The sequence below is a fragment of the Electrona antarctica genome, assembly GCF_951216825.1.
Source record: "Electrona antarctica genome assembly, chromosome: 1".
Taxonomy (NCBI): Eukaryota; Metazoa; Chordata; class Actinopteri; order Myctophiformes; family Myctophidae; genus Electrona; species Electrona antarctica.
This window is the reverse complement of record NC_136806.1, coordinates 37,690,951-37,704,993: the sequence shown is the minus strand read 5'-3', so window position 1 is coordinate 37,704,993 and position 14,043 is coordinate 37,690,951. Positions and strand designations below refer to the sequence as shown.

At 41.1% G+C, this 14,043-nt stretch overlaps 2 protein-coding genes across 3 annotated transcripts in view; both read right to left on the bottom strand.

Annotated features, from left to right (window-relative positions):
- The window catches only part of gabrb2a (gamma-aminobutyric acid type A receptor subunit beta2a), a gene marked incomplete at both ends in the record, with an annotated part of 83,959 nt that overhangs the window by 46,852 nt on the left and 23,064 nt on the right, over window positions 1-14,043 (bottom strand). The gene's annotated exons all lie outside the window — the stretch shown is intronic.
- Window positions 4,942-12,754, bottom strand: LOC306927069 (piggyBac transposable element-derived protein 4-like; the record flags this gene model as incomplete). The annotated part of the gene is made up of 6 exons (XM_079506701.1): window positions 12,543-12,754; window positions 12,367-12,426; window positions 12,024-12,229; window positions 11,363-11,926; window positions 10,854-10,942; window positions 4,942-4,993 (listed from the first exon to the last, which is right to left on the bottom strand). The coding sequence occupies exons 2-6, from the start codon at window positions 12,374-12,376 to the stop codon at window positions 4,942-4,944; spliced, it is 921 nt and encodes a 306-aa protein (XP_079362827.1). The 5' UTR covers window positions 12,377-12,426; window positions 12,543-12,754.

Below are 14,043 nucleotides of genomic sequence, written 5' to 3'. Positions count from 1 at the left end.
ATTTACGACATCCAAGCAACTTGGTATAGAGAAACATTGCCACTTGCCATGCTTGCTTTTAGACAGAAATAAAAACAAGCAAAACAAATAGGGCCACTCAGCCAGGTTGCCAAGTTTGCACTTTCCAAGCAACTGGCGCTAGGATGAGCGGGCCGAAGGCCCGCGAAATTCTAGTCAGTTCTATTACAGAGCATATTGCAGTAGAAATCGATAAGTAGGACAACATATCTGAATGTTTGCAGCAAGAAAGTATACTTGCTTGAAAATGTACAGTACCAGACAAAATGTTACTTTGGACACTTTGGACAAAAATATATTTGTTATTTATATTTGTTTTTACATTTGAAGTATGTTACGTGTAGGCCTACATGTAATATGAATTACGCAGGTTTAGGCACATTAGGTTGTCTGAATGGATATAGACATACAGGATAAAACATAAGAAAACAATATAATACATTCTACCTATAAAATAAATAAGCATTATTCTGAATTCTTAAAGCTGTACAGTAGAGTCCTTTTAATCATTGTGTCATGGGTTATATTCCTCTAAACTATTTTTATCACATTTGTATCACATGTACAACTATTGTCATTTTGCTCATACAAATCTGGTTACACTGAAAACAGCATGGCTAAGCAAAACATTACATGAAAAGGGCATTTAGAAAAATACAAGATGCGTCATAGGTTGATTTTTGTCTGCTACAGTAAGTACTAGTAATCAAGCGAAGACTACCACTCCCCTTATCCTGTTTTACAAGAGAATCTATATTGAACCCGTCTTATTCTGTCTGTCACTCACTCCGTCACTCCATCACTCACTCACTCAGCAAATAATAACTACCATCATATTTTAAATTGCCTAGCCTTAATCCCCTCGTAAAACGATATTACTGTATACCATATAGACAATCTTGTCTGTAAACTAATGCAAAAAAATTGGCTTTTTCTACCAGAACAGAGCTAATTCCATGTAGGAAAACAGTTATTGTGGACTATGGAGATGTCATCTATAGAAAATCCGCCCCTTCTGTCCTCAAGCCCTTGGATGCAGTTTATCACTCTGCTCTGCGATTTATATCTGGTGAACCTTATAGAACTCATCACTGCATCCTATATGACAGAGTGGGCTGGCCTTCCTTGGCCGACAGGCGAAATAAACATTGGTATCTGTTTATTTTTAAAACAATTGATGGGACTTTACCGTTGTACAGTATATTAAAGCTCTGCTGGATTGGAATCCTGTAACATATTGGACACGCTCCAGTCACTGGCTTACACTAAAGGTTCCAAATGTAAACACAGAACTGGGGAAAACAGCCTTTTGTTTTAGTGCCCCAACCACGTGGAACGACTTACAGCTTAAATTAAAGATCTGCTCTGCCATTACATACGGTCAATTTGATTGCAGACTTACCCCCAAGTGTCTGCAACTGTTTTTAAACATGTATTAGATCAAACAAAGAGGAAATGTTGTTGTTCTGTTGTTTTTTTCTGTTTATTGCTTGAAAATGTTGTATTATGTTGTACTGTATCTCGACGACACTGCAAATGAGGGAAACCTCAATGTCTCTCGAGAATAAATAATAAAAACTGAAAAGTTCACATCAACAGTACCAGCAAGTACTTTTCTTTTCAGTGTCTAATAATGGCGTGGCTTCCCTGTGCAATCGATAGCTAACTAGAAAAAGTGCTCCTCGGGGCACAGGTCAGGTTATTGTGGCCTCCTGGTGGCGCTATAATATGCTAATGAGAAAAGGGTGTCATTTCTTCTTACGCCTTTAATGTCAATTTGATGTCAATTGCCATCAATGGTGTAAGAACAAATGGCACCCTTTTCACATTGGCCTATTATAGCACCACCAGGAGGCCACAACCTGATCTGGCCTGGTGGAGACCTGTGCCACTTTTTCTAGTTGACAAGTGATCCGATAGGATCTGTGTGTTCAGATTTAAACAACTCAACCCAGAGCCGCCCTGCACGACATATTTGCTTCGGTTGCTGTAGTAACGACATAACAATGTCATGATGTAGGCGTAAGTTATTTGCTTATGTTCAAGAAAGGCAATCACGCTGAACGCAACATAACATGACTAGTGACGACAACATAAGACACAAAAACTAAGATAAGTAGTAAGTACATATGCATAGACATAATGGACATATCTCAACTCGCCATTTCTTCCGTAAAAGAATACCGCTACTGTTTTGATTACGATTACCCCTCGCACTCGTAGATAAAAATTATCATGCTCTCTAATGATGTCTTGGACAGCTAGATTGGGAGCAGGTTAGAGCGTTGAGAGTGACGCATCTTTAGAAATCAGATTTGAATCGCATTTGAAACCACCTTTGAATGTCGCTCAAATCAGATGTTTTCTCTGTTCAGACTTAAAACAAAATAGATTCCAATCTGGAATTTAGGCTGGATTTGGCTTCCAGTCTAAACAAAGCTAACGGGCTCCAGCAGGGGATAGATGACAGCAAGTTTTCCTTCAAAGTTCTCTTTGAAGATTCAAAAATATATTTTAAAGATATTTGAATACAGGTGACAGCTTTTTGCAACTTTTGCACAAAAGTAAAGAAGAGTACAGAAGAGGTGTCTGGCTTGAGAGACTACACAGCACCACAAACCTACATTCAGCTGCTTGCCCTGTCTTACGTTGTATAATCATTATCACACAGAAACAAGATCCAAACTCGAGCAGATGAAACAACCTGTCATGACAGAAGATCTTTCTTTTTCATAATTTAGAGTAGCCAATTCTTTTTTACACCTATTTCTCCCCAATTTAGTCCACACCCTAGTCCCCACAGATTTGTGTTGCAACTTGCAAGTGCTGTTGTACCTTTCTGAGTCACCTGCCAGTGAGGAGCCAATCACTGATATGACATCACACCTCCGTCCTACTCCTCCTGTTTAACACCCCCGCTGACAGGTGCTGCCCAAGTATCACCCTCCCTGCCTGCCTGGCTTTCCTCCCCTGAACAAAGCCAATTGTGTTCGTACTGTATACGTAGGTGCTCGGCCAAATGGAATGCACAGAAATGGTATCGAAACCGCCAGACTCTGTAGTGGTTGCCACTTGTCAGGTACTCTTTTGACCAGGAGTATCTGTACTACAATCAATGGGGTTGAGTACTTTGACCACTGAAAAACAAGAAGTGGAAATGTAAGAACCATTGCGACCTCACTTTAGGACTATGACGGCAGTTGCTAAGCGATCACAGTAAAGTTTGCAGTCAGTTTGCGGTCCACACGCTGCATTGCGCCCCTGTTTGAAATAAAACCATGCTCCAAGCATGCATAGGAATATTTGATAAGAGCATTTTGTTAAATATTAACGATACACTTTTGCTGAGAAGCTCAGTGCAGCATCAAAATAGCAACAATCGAGCAGCTAGCTCACAGTCTCGCAGGGCCAGATGATGGGAGATGTCTGCCCCCTGATACGTCTGGGGACTTCGAAATGTAAGGTATGTTGCAAGAAGAAGACACACACCATGCATTGTAACTAATAACTATACAGTAAATGTAGTTTTATAAATCATTCTAGGTCAAGAGGATGGCATAGTCCAAACCAGAACTAAAACAAGGTTCGAGGTTCAAGGTTTTTACTTCGTGTGTACAGGTGCATAAGAGTGAAACATTTTTTTGTTCGGCTCCTTGGAGATTGTAGTAAACTATAACAAAATTAACAAAAACTAAAACCAATGTTACATTCAATATAGACATTGTACTACTCTGTACAAACAATAGCAGCAGTACACCAATGTTCCCGCCTACAGTATACCAATGTTAACGACGACAACGGTGAATGATAGATGCTAGGTGTGGAGTGTGGACAAACTAAAGGAGCACAGATTTTCTTCATATAATTGGTTCCCTTTATGCTATACCCCCTGAGCTTGTATATCAGAGTATCAAATATGGTTAACATTATTGTGACTCTATATTAACACTTTTTGCTGGGGACCCCCTGGTACCACCCTGGTGGTCCCCGGATCCCACTTTGAGAACCGCTGCTTTAGGCCTAGCATCCCTATTCCGGGGCGAACATCTGTCAGAAATAGACTGTGAGCATATTGTGGGTATTTTCGGTAAGACATTTACTGTCGAGGGGAAAAAGGAGAGGACCACGTATAGAACACCGGTCAACTAAGTACACAGGGCTTAACCTCTCCTACAGAGACAGAGGTGTAATTCAGATGCTTAAAAACAGAATTATGTTGGTGACAGCTTAAGCCCCACCCCTGTATGTATATGTATGACTACATCAGAAAATTGAAAACAAATGATAACGAGGAGACTGTGGTCACAGTCGCAGCCACACCATTAATTTGATGGAGAAATTACAGATTTATGATTTTGTCAATATTCTGCCTTGAATTGGATTCATGCATGTGTGACAGTGAGCTTGTGTGTACACTGTATGTCTGTGTACATGCATCATGGTGGAAAGTAAATAGTGCTTCTTTTACTTTACTGGACGCTGCTACACGTTGTGAGAACAAACATGTCACAACGTCAAAATCTATTATTACATTTCCCAGAATTCCACCACGCCCACAAAAACGCACGCAAATGTGTGACAGTTCAGGTTGAGAAGTCATAGACCGTGATGATTGTGCTTTCTGGTCCTCATATGTCACTGGCTTCCCCTCTGCATTCTATCTCCACGCGTGACAGTGCTCCGCGCGCCTCAACGCCCCTCGCGTGACATAGATCTGTGATCTGGCACCAATAGACCCCTTTCACCATCGTCAATGTGCTTGCATTCTTTTATTTACTTCATTTTGGCCAATAGTACTCTCCCCCTAGCATCACGCCAGCTTCCGTTTCTGAAAGCCGCCATTACTCATTGGCTACGGCCGTTTACGTGACGCGTCTCCCCGTTTTTACTACCCACTTTCGCACCAGTGAGGGGTGGGAGGGGCTAGCCCACACCGGGCCCCGCAGCAGTCAGCACACAGAAGCCAAGGCAGAGGCTGTGTGGAACGTGAAGCACAACAGAGCTGCGCTTATGAGAAACAACCCAAATAAAAACTTTGGCAAAAAGAGAAGCCCAACACGAGGATAAAGGAAACATTCAGTCCAAATGTCCAGTTTGCTAATTCACAACTACTACTAGCCTACTTTGGTGTAAATGTACGCTATGTGGGGATTATCTGACGAGGTTAAACCTTACAGGCTATACTAAAGCCTACTAAATTGGTCAATATAAGTAAAATAATATAGCCTTTCCATAGTATCTTTTTGTATTTTTCCAAGAAGAATACAGCCAGTAGCATATTTGAAATAACTCAAACATTATAACTCATTTACCTCAGAGAATGTTTTCATTCTGGATAAAATCATAAAAATGGTCTATGGTCTAATCTAATGGAATAAATGGATGATCAGATGCAGGAGTTTTCACGACTCATCTAACTGTAACTAGGGCCGTCACCTTGTCCCCCCCCCCCGCCCCTCCCACCCCTGGTGCGAAAGTGGGTAGTAAAAACGGGGACGCTTTACATTACAGTAAGTGGCATGTTGGGTTACAGGTGCAATAGTTTGGTTTTTTGTACCTTAGTGCTGTGATTTTTGTACTTTTTCTGTGTCTATGGAGTTAGCATTACTATTAGTCTAATAGACCCCCAGGTGTGGTTATAATGTCTTCCCTGTGTATTTTGGTTTCTTCCTGAAAGCTGAAAGCCTTTGAGTCAAAAGGCTCAATCAAAAACACACCAATATTGTGACATCATATTCCTAACGGTAACTGGATAACTCACCCCTTTTCCACCTCAGAGTCAAAAAACATCTCACATCTGAGATGTCTCTACTTTTGGGGTGAGTTATCCACACTAGAACAGTAGATGGCAGTAGTCTTTTTTATAGTTTACTGAATATTGTGTTTACACCTTTATTAGTTTGTTTCACAAGATTATTATTATTATGAGAGCGCTAGAAACACTAGATGAACTGTCATTTGATTACCCTTTGAGCACTACCCCAAACACAACATGACATCACCAACATGAATTATATTTGTTATTTCAACAATATATCTGATTTCTTAATCTCATGCATGCCATGTGGTCTCCTATTAATCACCACAGGTAGAGTACTGGCCATCTTGAGAAAAAGAAAAACACAACACTGTTATTAGGTTCAACCCTTTGTGTGATGAGGAGAGGTCCAGGTAATATTAAAATATCTAACATGGACAGTAAAAGTCTACTGAAGCCTTTGTTTTGTAGCCTAACCATTTTATTACTAAAAGTGAGATAACTACTATAAATTCTATAACTTGACTACAAGTTAAAGGACCTATAACATAACATTCAGCTTTTTCAATTTATTTTGTGTTTTTGGGGCTCCCATATGTGTTTTCTATCCCCACAAATAACCAATTTTGAACAATCAGGCTTTCATATCATATAGGTGCTTTAATGGAAATTGCTCTCAGGGACAGCTCAACTGATTTTGGCCTCATCGTGATGTCATCAATGTCACCCTACTTTGTATAATTCCTCCTCTTCTTCAGTCTTCAGTTCAAAATTTGCATTTCCACCTTGTTTACAATGTCCACTATTGTTGATTTTCCAAGCTGGCATGGAATGGAAACAAGCCTGGTTTTATCTAGCATCAGTATTATAATGACTCAAATATTAAATAATCTGCATATCAACACCCCCACCAACTCAGGACATTGTGGTACTGCAGCTAAAACTGCTTTCAAAGTCCAGAAAGAAATGCCGTGGACTGGTTATATCAGAGTGGTGATTGAGGCTCAAACCATTAGAAATATGAGGGACATAGACAATATGATATTAAATATAAAAAGCAGTTTTAAAATGCATGTTATTTGCGCTTTAAGGTGTACTATTTTACAATGGGGGACCACTCCACACACTATCTTTGACTGTTCATTCTGCATGGCCTGTTGGCATTTACATGCAACGACAGAAATCATACAGTAATACAGGGGTTCTCAACGTTTTTGGCTGGGGACCCACGGAAATGCTTTGGCCATGTCTCGCGACCCCCGCCCGCCCCCCTCCCCACCCCCAATACAAATTGACCGCTACAATAACCTTAATAATAGAGAAAATACATCATAAATAAATACTGAAACCAGATATTATCCACCCAGTGCCACGGTGGCACTCATTCATTGTCAATAAGCAGTAGGCTACTCCTAACTTGAAAGCCGTGTTGGCCGGAAACCGCTGAGTCAGGAAGTATTTAACATATGTTCCGCGATTGTCATTTAATCCACCCAAAACATACTTTTGGTAAGCGAAATACTATTGTTTAGATACTGTATATCAGACGCAAACCAAGCTTGTTTTTGGTCTAACAAGTGATTCCGAGATATTTACGTTCTAAGTTGCTGTGTCCCATTTCCGGTTTGTATAACGGATCCTTTCACCGGATCGAAATGGGAGTGTTACGTGGGGAAACTGGATGCAGCTGAGCACCGTAATCAATTGATATTAAAAAAGGCGTGATAAGGTACACACGCAAAAAGGCGATGTCGGGAGTGAGTGAGTTAAGGAAAGCTTATGCATGTACTATGTAAACTCTTAATTTTTTCCAGACATTCAGTTTTTCTTTTAATAATCTGGGGACCCTCCAAAATAAAATAACCCCTGCAGTAATAGATGATTAATCATTCAAATAGAAACTCTCTAATTGTGTAGACTTCTTGTAAATTTACTTAAGTAATGCAGATGTTTAACAATGTCTTATAGTCATTTATACTCTCATACTGTATGTGGTCGTAAATCATTAGGTAAGCGGTCCGCGTCTTTTGGGCGAGCTGTCCGTCTCTTGGGAATACTGGATAACTCACCCCTTTACCAAATTCACCGTAGACTAGAGACATCTCTCCCCGAGATGTCAGAAAGTGAAGACATCTCACCGTGTGAGTTATCCAGTATTCACCCTAACACCTCCCCCATTATCAACACCTCCCCCATTATCAACGCGTCGCAGTGACGCGCTGTGAGCTTGTAGATTGGCTATACTGTATACGCTTTCCTGCGCAGCGGATTGCGGATGGTGCGGATTAATACATTAGATTAATTAATTAATGCGGTCGGATAACGGGCGGATTATTAATATGCACACGCGGATTTCGGGTGACAAAAAAGCTCATCCGCTGGTCTCTATAGTAGGGTTTCTTCTGCTCTAAAAAAAAAGATTTTAATAAACATTTGGTCACATAAAATAAATACAATTTTACTTATTTAAGGTTAAGGGAGGGAAGGTATTGGTTAAATGACATTTGTATGCTGGTGAATGTTTTTTTTTTTATATTATTATTATTCAAACCACACAAATAGTGTTGAAACATGTTTCCCAAGTGCTGAGAGAGCGTAGCTGTGTTTGTGGATATCACACTCCATTTCAATAAAGATAATAATTTAAATCAATATTACTCAGCCTCAACAACCCTGCTATTACTGTCTTTAGACTCTTATGATGATGTGAATGTGAGTTTATAATAAGAGCTGTAAATCAAATTGTTTCTATCCACATCTATTAACACTAGTTTAAAATCAGTATGATATCACTGTGGAATTGAAAATAGTTTTCTACTTAATAGAGCGTCGCAGTCCCGCCCCCTGTCATGACGACGCGAGGCCCAGGAAAAGATTCCCAATGCATTTTTCCCATAGACATTTCACAAAGTATTTATTTAAAGACGGTTACGCCGCGGACAAAGCCAACTCGAGTCGTGACAAATCATGACAATAAACACAATATTTTGGACCAAACAAATAATTACAAAGAAGAAAAACAACAAAAAAAGTGTAACCTGCCGTTTTTTTCTTCTTTCTAATTCTTTGTTCGGCCCAAAAAATTGTGTTTGTTGTCATGATTTGTCACGACAAGAGTTGGCATTGTACGAGGCTTAAAAGGTCTTTAAATAAATACTTTAAGTAATACTTACTTACTATGAGGAAAATTAACGGAGAATCATTTCCTGGGCCCTGGTAGGGGGCGGGACTGCAACGCTCTATTGGCTGTAGCTCTTGAATTAAAGGTAATTTCAGAGCAGTGGAGATGCAAGTGGAGATGCAATGTGCCCACGGAGAGTGTCAATAAAAGTTGTGTATTTTGTTCTTAACTCTTTGAGATATTCATGGATTTCTATATAGTTTTTAGACTTCTCTATGGCAGAATGGCGTTTTTGAATGATTTATTGAAAATTCTCTGTTGTGAATGTGTGACAACGAAAGACCTTCAGAGAAAGCTTGACTTGTCTGCTTCCAGGAAAAAAATGAACTGAGTTGATAAAATGTTTAGTTCTTGTGTTGGAAGCCATTTAAAAGAGCCTGCATTTACACTGTTTTCTGTTTCTAGGACAACAAAAAAAGTTATGACCAGTTGAAGTTTTATTTTCTAAAGAACTTTTTTTCTGCTGGGCGTACACACCCATGCCATATCTCATTTTAAAGGGTGAGTTGTCTAGTTAGAAAAAGAAAAAGAAAAAAGTTTCTCACATGTACCACTGTAGATATTTTGCCATCTATAAATAGCATGGTCAGTCAGGACCAATCTGACCTATCCAGCTAAAAGTTCCCATAGCTCTGCATTGGAACGTGATAGAAACTCAAATTCTTTTTGGGGTAAATGTAGACATTCTAACGCACATTTTGATATATACCATGTCTACATAGTCTTACCAGTACCTTGTATATTCATGCATGAATCTCAAAAACCTGTTACGAAGAAACACAGTTTTGATAAAAAACACATCCAAGGACATTGTTTTGATATGACTTGGTGCCCATGATATGTATCAAAATATAGACTTGAATGTATACTGCATTATAAAAAAAAAATTGGGTTCTTACCATCTACAATTACAGAGTAAATCACAGTTGAAACTCGCTTAGTCAAACCATAAACCTCAGAATAGTGTAAAAATAGCCCGACAGGTATCTCAAATTGGAAAAGTGCACTTTTATTTTTTCAGAACATAACCAGAACATAACTAGAACATAACCAGAACATAAACATTATAATTTAAAATAATTACAGAAAATAAATAAATACTAATGCAATACATAGTGTACATACTGTACACTATTTTGACGTTGACATTGTATGTGTAGGCTATACAGGGTACAGTTCTATTTGACGTTGACAGTGTGTGTGTAGGACACCGACCCCCCCTCCCCCCCTGAACCACCGGAGATGAAGCAGCTTAGCCGCACTGTTACACTATTTTGACGTTGACATTGTATGTGTAGGCTATACAGGGTACAGTTCTATTTGACGTTGACAGTGTGTGTGTAGGACCCCCTCCCCCCCTCCCCCCCTGAACCACCGGAGATGAAGCAGCTTAGCCGCACTGTTACACTATTTTGACGTTGACATTGTATGTGTAGGCTATACAGGGTACAGTTCTATTTGACGTTGACAGTGTGTGTGTAGGGTATACAGGGTAGTTACAGTTCTATTGACGTTGAGGGTGTAGACTTTCAAAATAAGACAGAAAAAAAGAAAAAAAAAGAGAACAGTTATTCAAAGTAGTGCTTGATATTCTTGTCCTTGTGGTAAACGAAGAAGCATGGGAACAAACACAAGGGCACCTCACAATCAGGGCAGTAATACAGGGTCATATGCCGGAGTGGTCTACCATTGGGACCGTTACTGAGCAGGTGGAGCCTGCAGGTTCTCTTGTCAATTCTCACTGGCACATGGCCACGCAAATGCACCTCAAGTCTCCTATTCTCATCACCTGCTCTTGCCCTATATGGACGATCACCCCCCACTGCCCCCTCCGCCGCCTCCTCCTCCTCCTCCTCCTCCTCCTCCTCCGGCCTCCCTGGTCTCAGTGATGTCCACCTCTCCACCACCAACATGATATAGTCCAGGAGAGTTTTTGTCCTGCCCTGCTTGAGTTTGTGCAACACGAACGCATTGTACATCACCATCTGAAACATGTAAAAGACAAACTTCACAGGCCACTTGTAGGACTTACGGGCAAACGGATAGTAGGAGATATGTTGGTCTAGTTTGTCCACACCATTCATGTACTTGTTGTACTCGTTGACACAATGTGGCTTAATTTTTTTATCCCTGACTGGCTCGCCTGGCGTCACTCTGGCTTTCTTACGCCTCTCAGTGACTGTGACCATCGTGTGTGGGTGGATGGTGCTGCACATTTTGACAACCTTCTTGTCCCGCCAAGCCAACAGCATCACCCCGTCATTGTTGTGGCGCATCAGAGTCTCGCCCAGCTTCATGTCGCCTGGTTTGCTAAGCCGCTTCATCTCCGGTGGTTCCCCCCTGTTCTTCCTCATCGTCCCACATACATGGGTTCCCAAAGACAGTAGCATAATACACCTGTTCACTGAGTTGTACAGATTGTCCATGTACAAATGGTAGCCTTTGTTGGACAACGGTCCGAGAAGCTCCATCACGGTCGTGTCCAGCCCACAGCCTACTCCGGTATATGGCTTCATGTTCCAGAGGTAGCCCGTCGCTGAATCGGCTAGGCAGTAGGATTTAATACCCCATTTTACCGGTTTCAACGGATTATAGCACTTCCAAGCCAGTCTTCCCTTCCATAGCATAACACCTTCATCTATCGATATGTTCTTCTCTGGGGTGTACATGGACTGAAACCGGGCCAGAAGATAGTTCACAAGATATCTGACTTTGTACATGCGGTCCGCTGTGTCTGGAGTCTCCTGGTCACTGAAGTGAAGGAACCGCTTGAGCAGCAGAAACCGGGTCAGGCTCATGGTGCGCCTGAACTGCTGTGTCTCATTAGCCTTACGCCGGGACCAGTATGACACAAGGGTTGGCTTCCTCACAAGGCCCGTCAGGAAAAAGAGCCCGAAGAAGTTCTTCAACTCTATCACAGAGACATCCGTCCATTTCTTCACTGTGGAGTGTGGGAGTGGGTCCTGGATCTAGATAGATAGATATATAAGTTAGATTTATTTGCAGAAATTACAACAAAGTCATCAATTTGGGAAAACATCAATGTGGAATATACACAATACACACCATTGCGATGGACTGCGCTGCATATCTGTTGGTCTCATCGCAAATATACTGGAGCAGCTCATCGGTCAGCAACAGCTCAAAGAACTCCACTGGATCACTCTCTGCACTGAGGTCACAGTGAACACCCGGCTCTCCAGTAAACGGGATGTCCTGTGGCTCCCACCCACCAGCAGACCACCCTGGCGAAGCCGTTGAGTTGGCATCACCTAAATTACAGGAATACACAATTATTAGCATAAAAAACATTGTTTTTATTCATGTAGAATACATCTGGTGGAGCTGTAACATGTGATGAGACTATAAAATGATATACATGATTTTGTTCTGTGCATTGTATTTATACCTGCTTCCATGGGCACAGGGGCAGCATCTGCAGCTGTCGAGATGATGGGCTGTTCATCATCTGTAAAACAACAACCATTTCAATCAATTAGAGGCATGGTGTAGCGTTCTCCATAGTGCCAAATGCAGACAGACTTTAGCCACATCCACAAGTTATTTAGCTCTCTAGTTACTCACCTCCATCCACATCACTGTTCACCTCATCTTCATCATCGTGCCACTCCTCATCACCCGGTTCTAAATATGTACAAATAAATAATCATTTAGCTGGAGTGCACGCTACAATTACATTCCTTCATACAAAAATGTAGCCAATCACATACGAATTGTGGCCAACACATCCATCTATTCAGTGTTGATCCATTTCAGCCAACACATTGTAGCCAACACACATCAAAGCAAAGCAAAGTGTCCATCGTTGTATCCCCCCCCCCACTGCTACAGCGGTGGAGTCCTAAGCGAACCAATGGGGCTTTCAAATAGATCTGTATTGAGCTTGCATGATGATCAAATGAACGTATTGTACCGTGGTTTATATGCTATATATTATGAGAAATGTTCCATTACTTTTTTCCCCATCTATTCAGTATTGTTTTATCGTTTATTATGATCCCTGTTTTTTTGTATTACTTTTCCGCGCCGCTGGGGGAAGGGTGGTGTAATGCAGGCCGCAAAGCTAAGCTAATTCATTATACTACTAAATCTATATAATATTGCGCTTGCATGATAATCAAAATAGTGTATTGTACCGTGGCTTATAGGCAAAATCATATAAGATGATCGCTAGAAATAAATGATTTGGATGATGTAGCATGCACGATAAAACTATCATATAAAAAATGTATTTTGACGATGACGAAGGTTTGACGAAGGTGCCGCCATCATGCGGCCATGCCGCATGATGGCGGCCTCCTCCTGAAAACCTTCGTCATCGTCAAAATACATTTTTTATATGATAGTTTTATCGTGCATGCTACATCATCCAAATCATTTATTTCTAGCGATCATCTTATATGATTTTGCCTATAAGCCACGGTACAATACACTATTTTGATTATCATGCAAGCGCAATATTATATAGATTTAGTAGTATAATGAATTAGCTTAGCTTTGCGGCCTGCATTACACCACCCTTCCCCCAGCGGCGCGGAAAAGTAATACAAAAAAACAGGGATCATAATAAACGATAAAACAATACTGAATAGATGGGGAAAAAAGTAATGGAACATTTCTCATAATATATAGCATATAAACCACGGTACAATACGTTCATTTGATCATCATGCAAGCTCAATACAGATCTATTTGAAAGCCCCATTGGTTCGCTTAGGACTCCACCGCTGTAGCAGTGATGATGATGGACACTTTGCTTTGATGTGTGTTGGCTACAATGTGTTGGCATTTTTCGTAACAATGTTTCAGACAATAAGATTCTTACCATCGAGCTCATCGGGGGACGGTTCGGCTCCATCGCTGTCTCGAAACGGCTCAAAGTCCTCTTCGGAGGAAGATTGGGGGGGGGGGGGCGACAAACCCCTTGGAATACCTCGTAACCCGTGTAGATCGGCGGAGCACGGTGTCGTCGCTCGAGCCAGGCCGGGGAGAGGGACCGCTAACACTGGGCGCAGGCTTGGGGCTAGTAGATGCGAGAAGGCCGCGATCCTGCAACCCGCTGCCA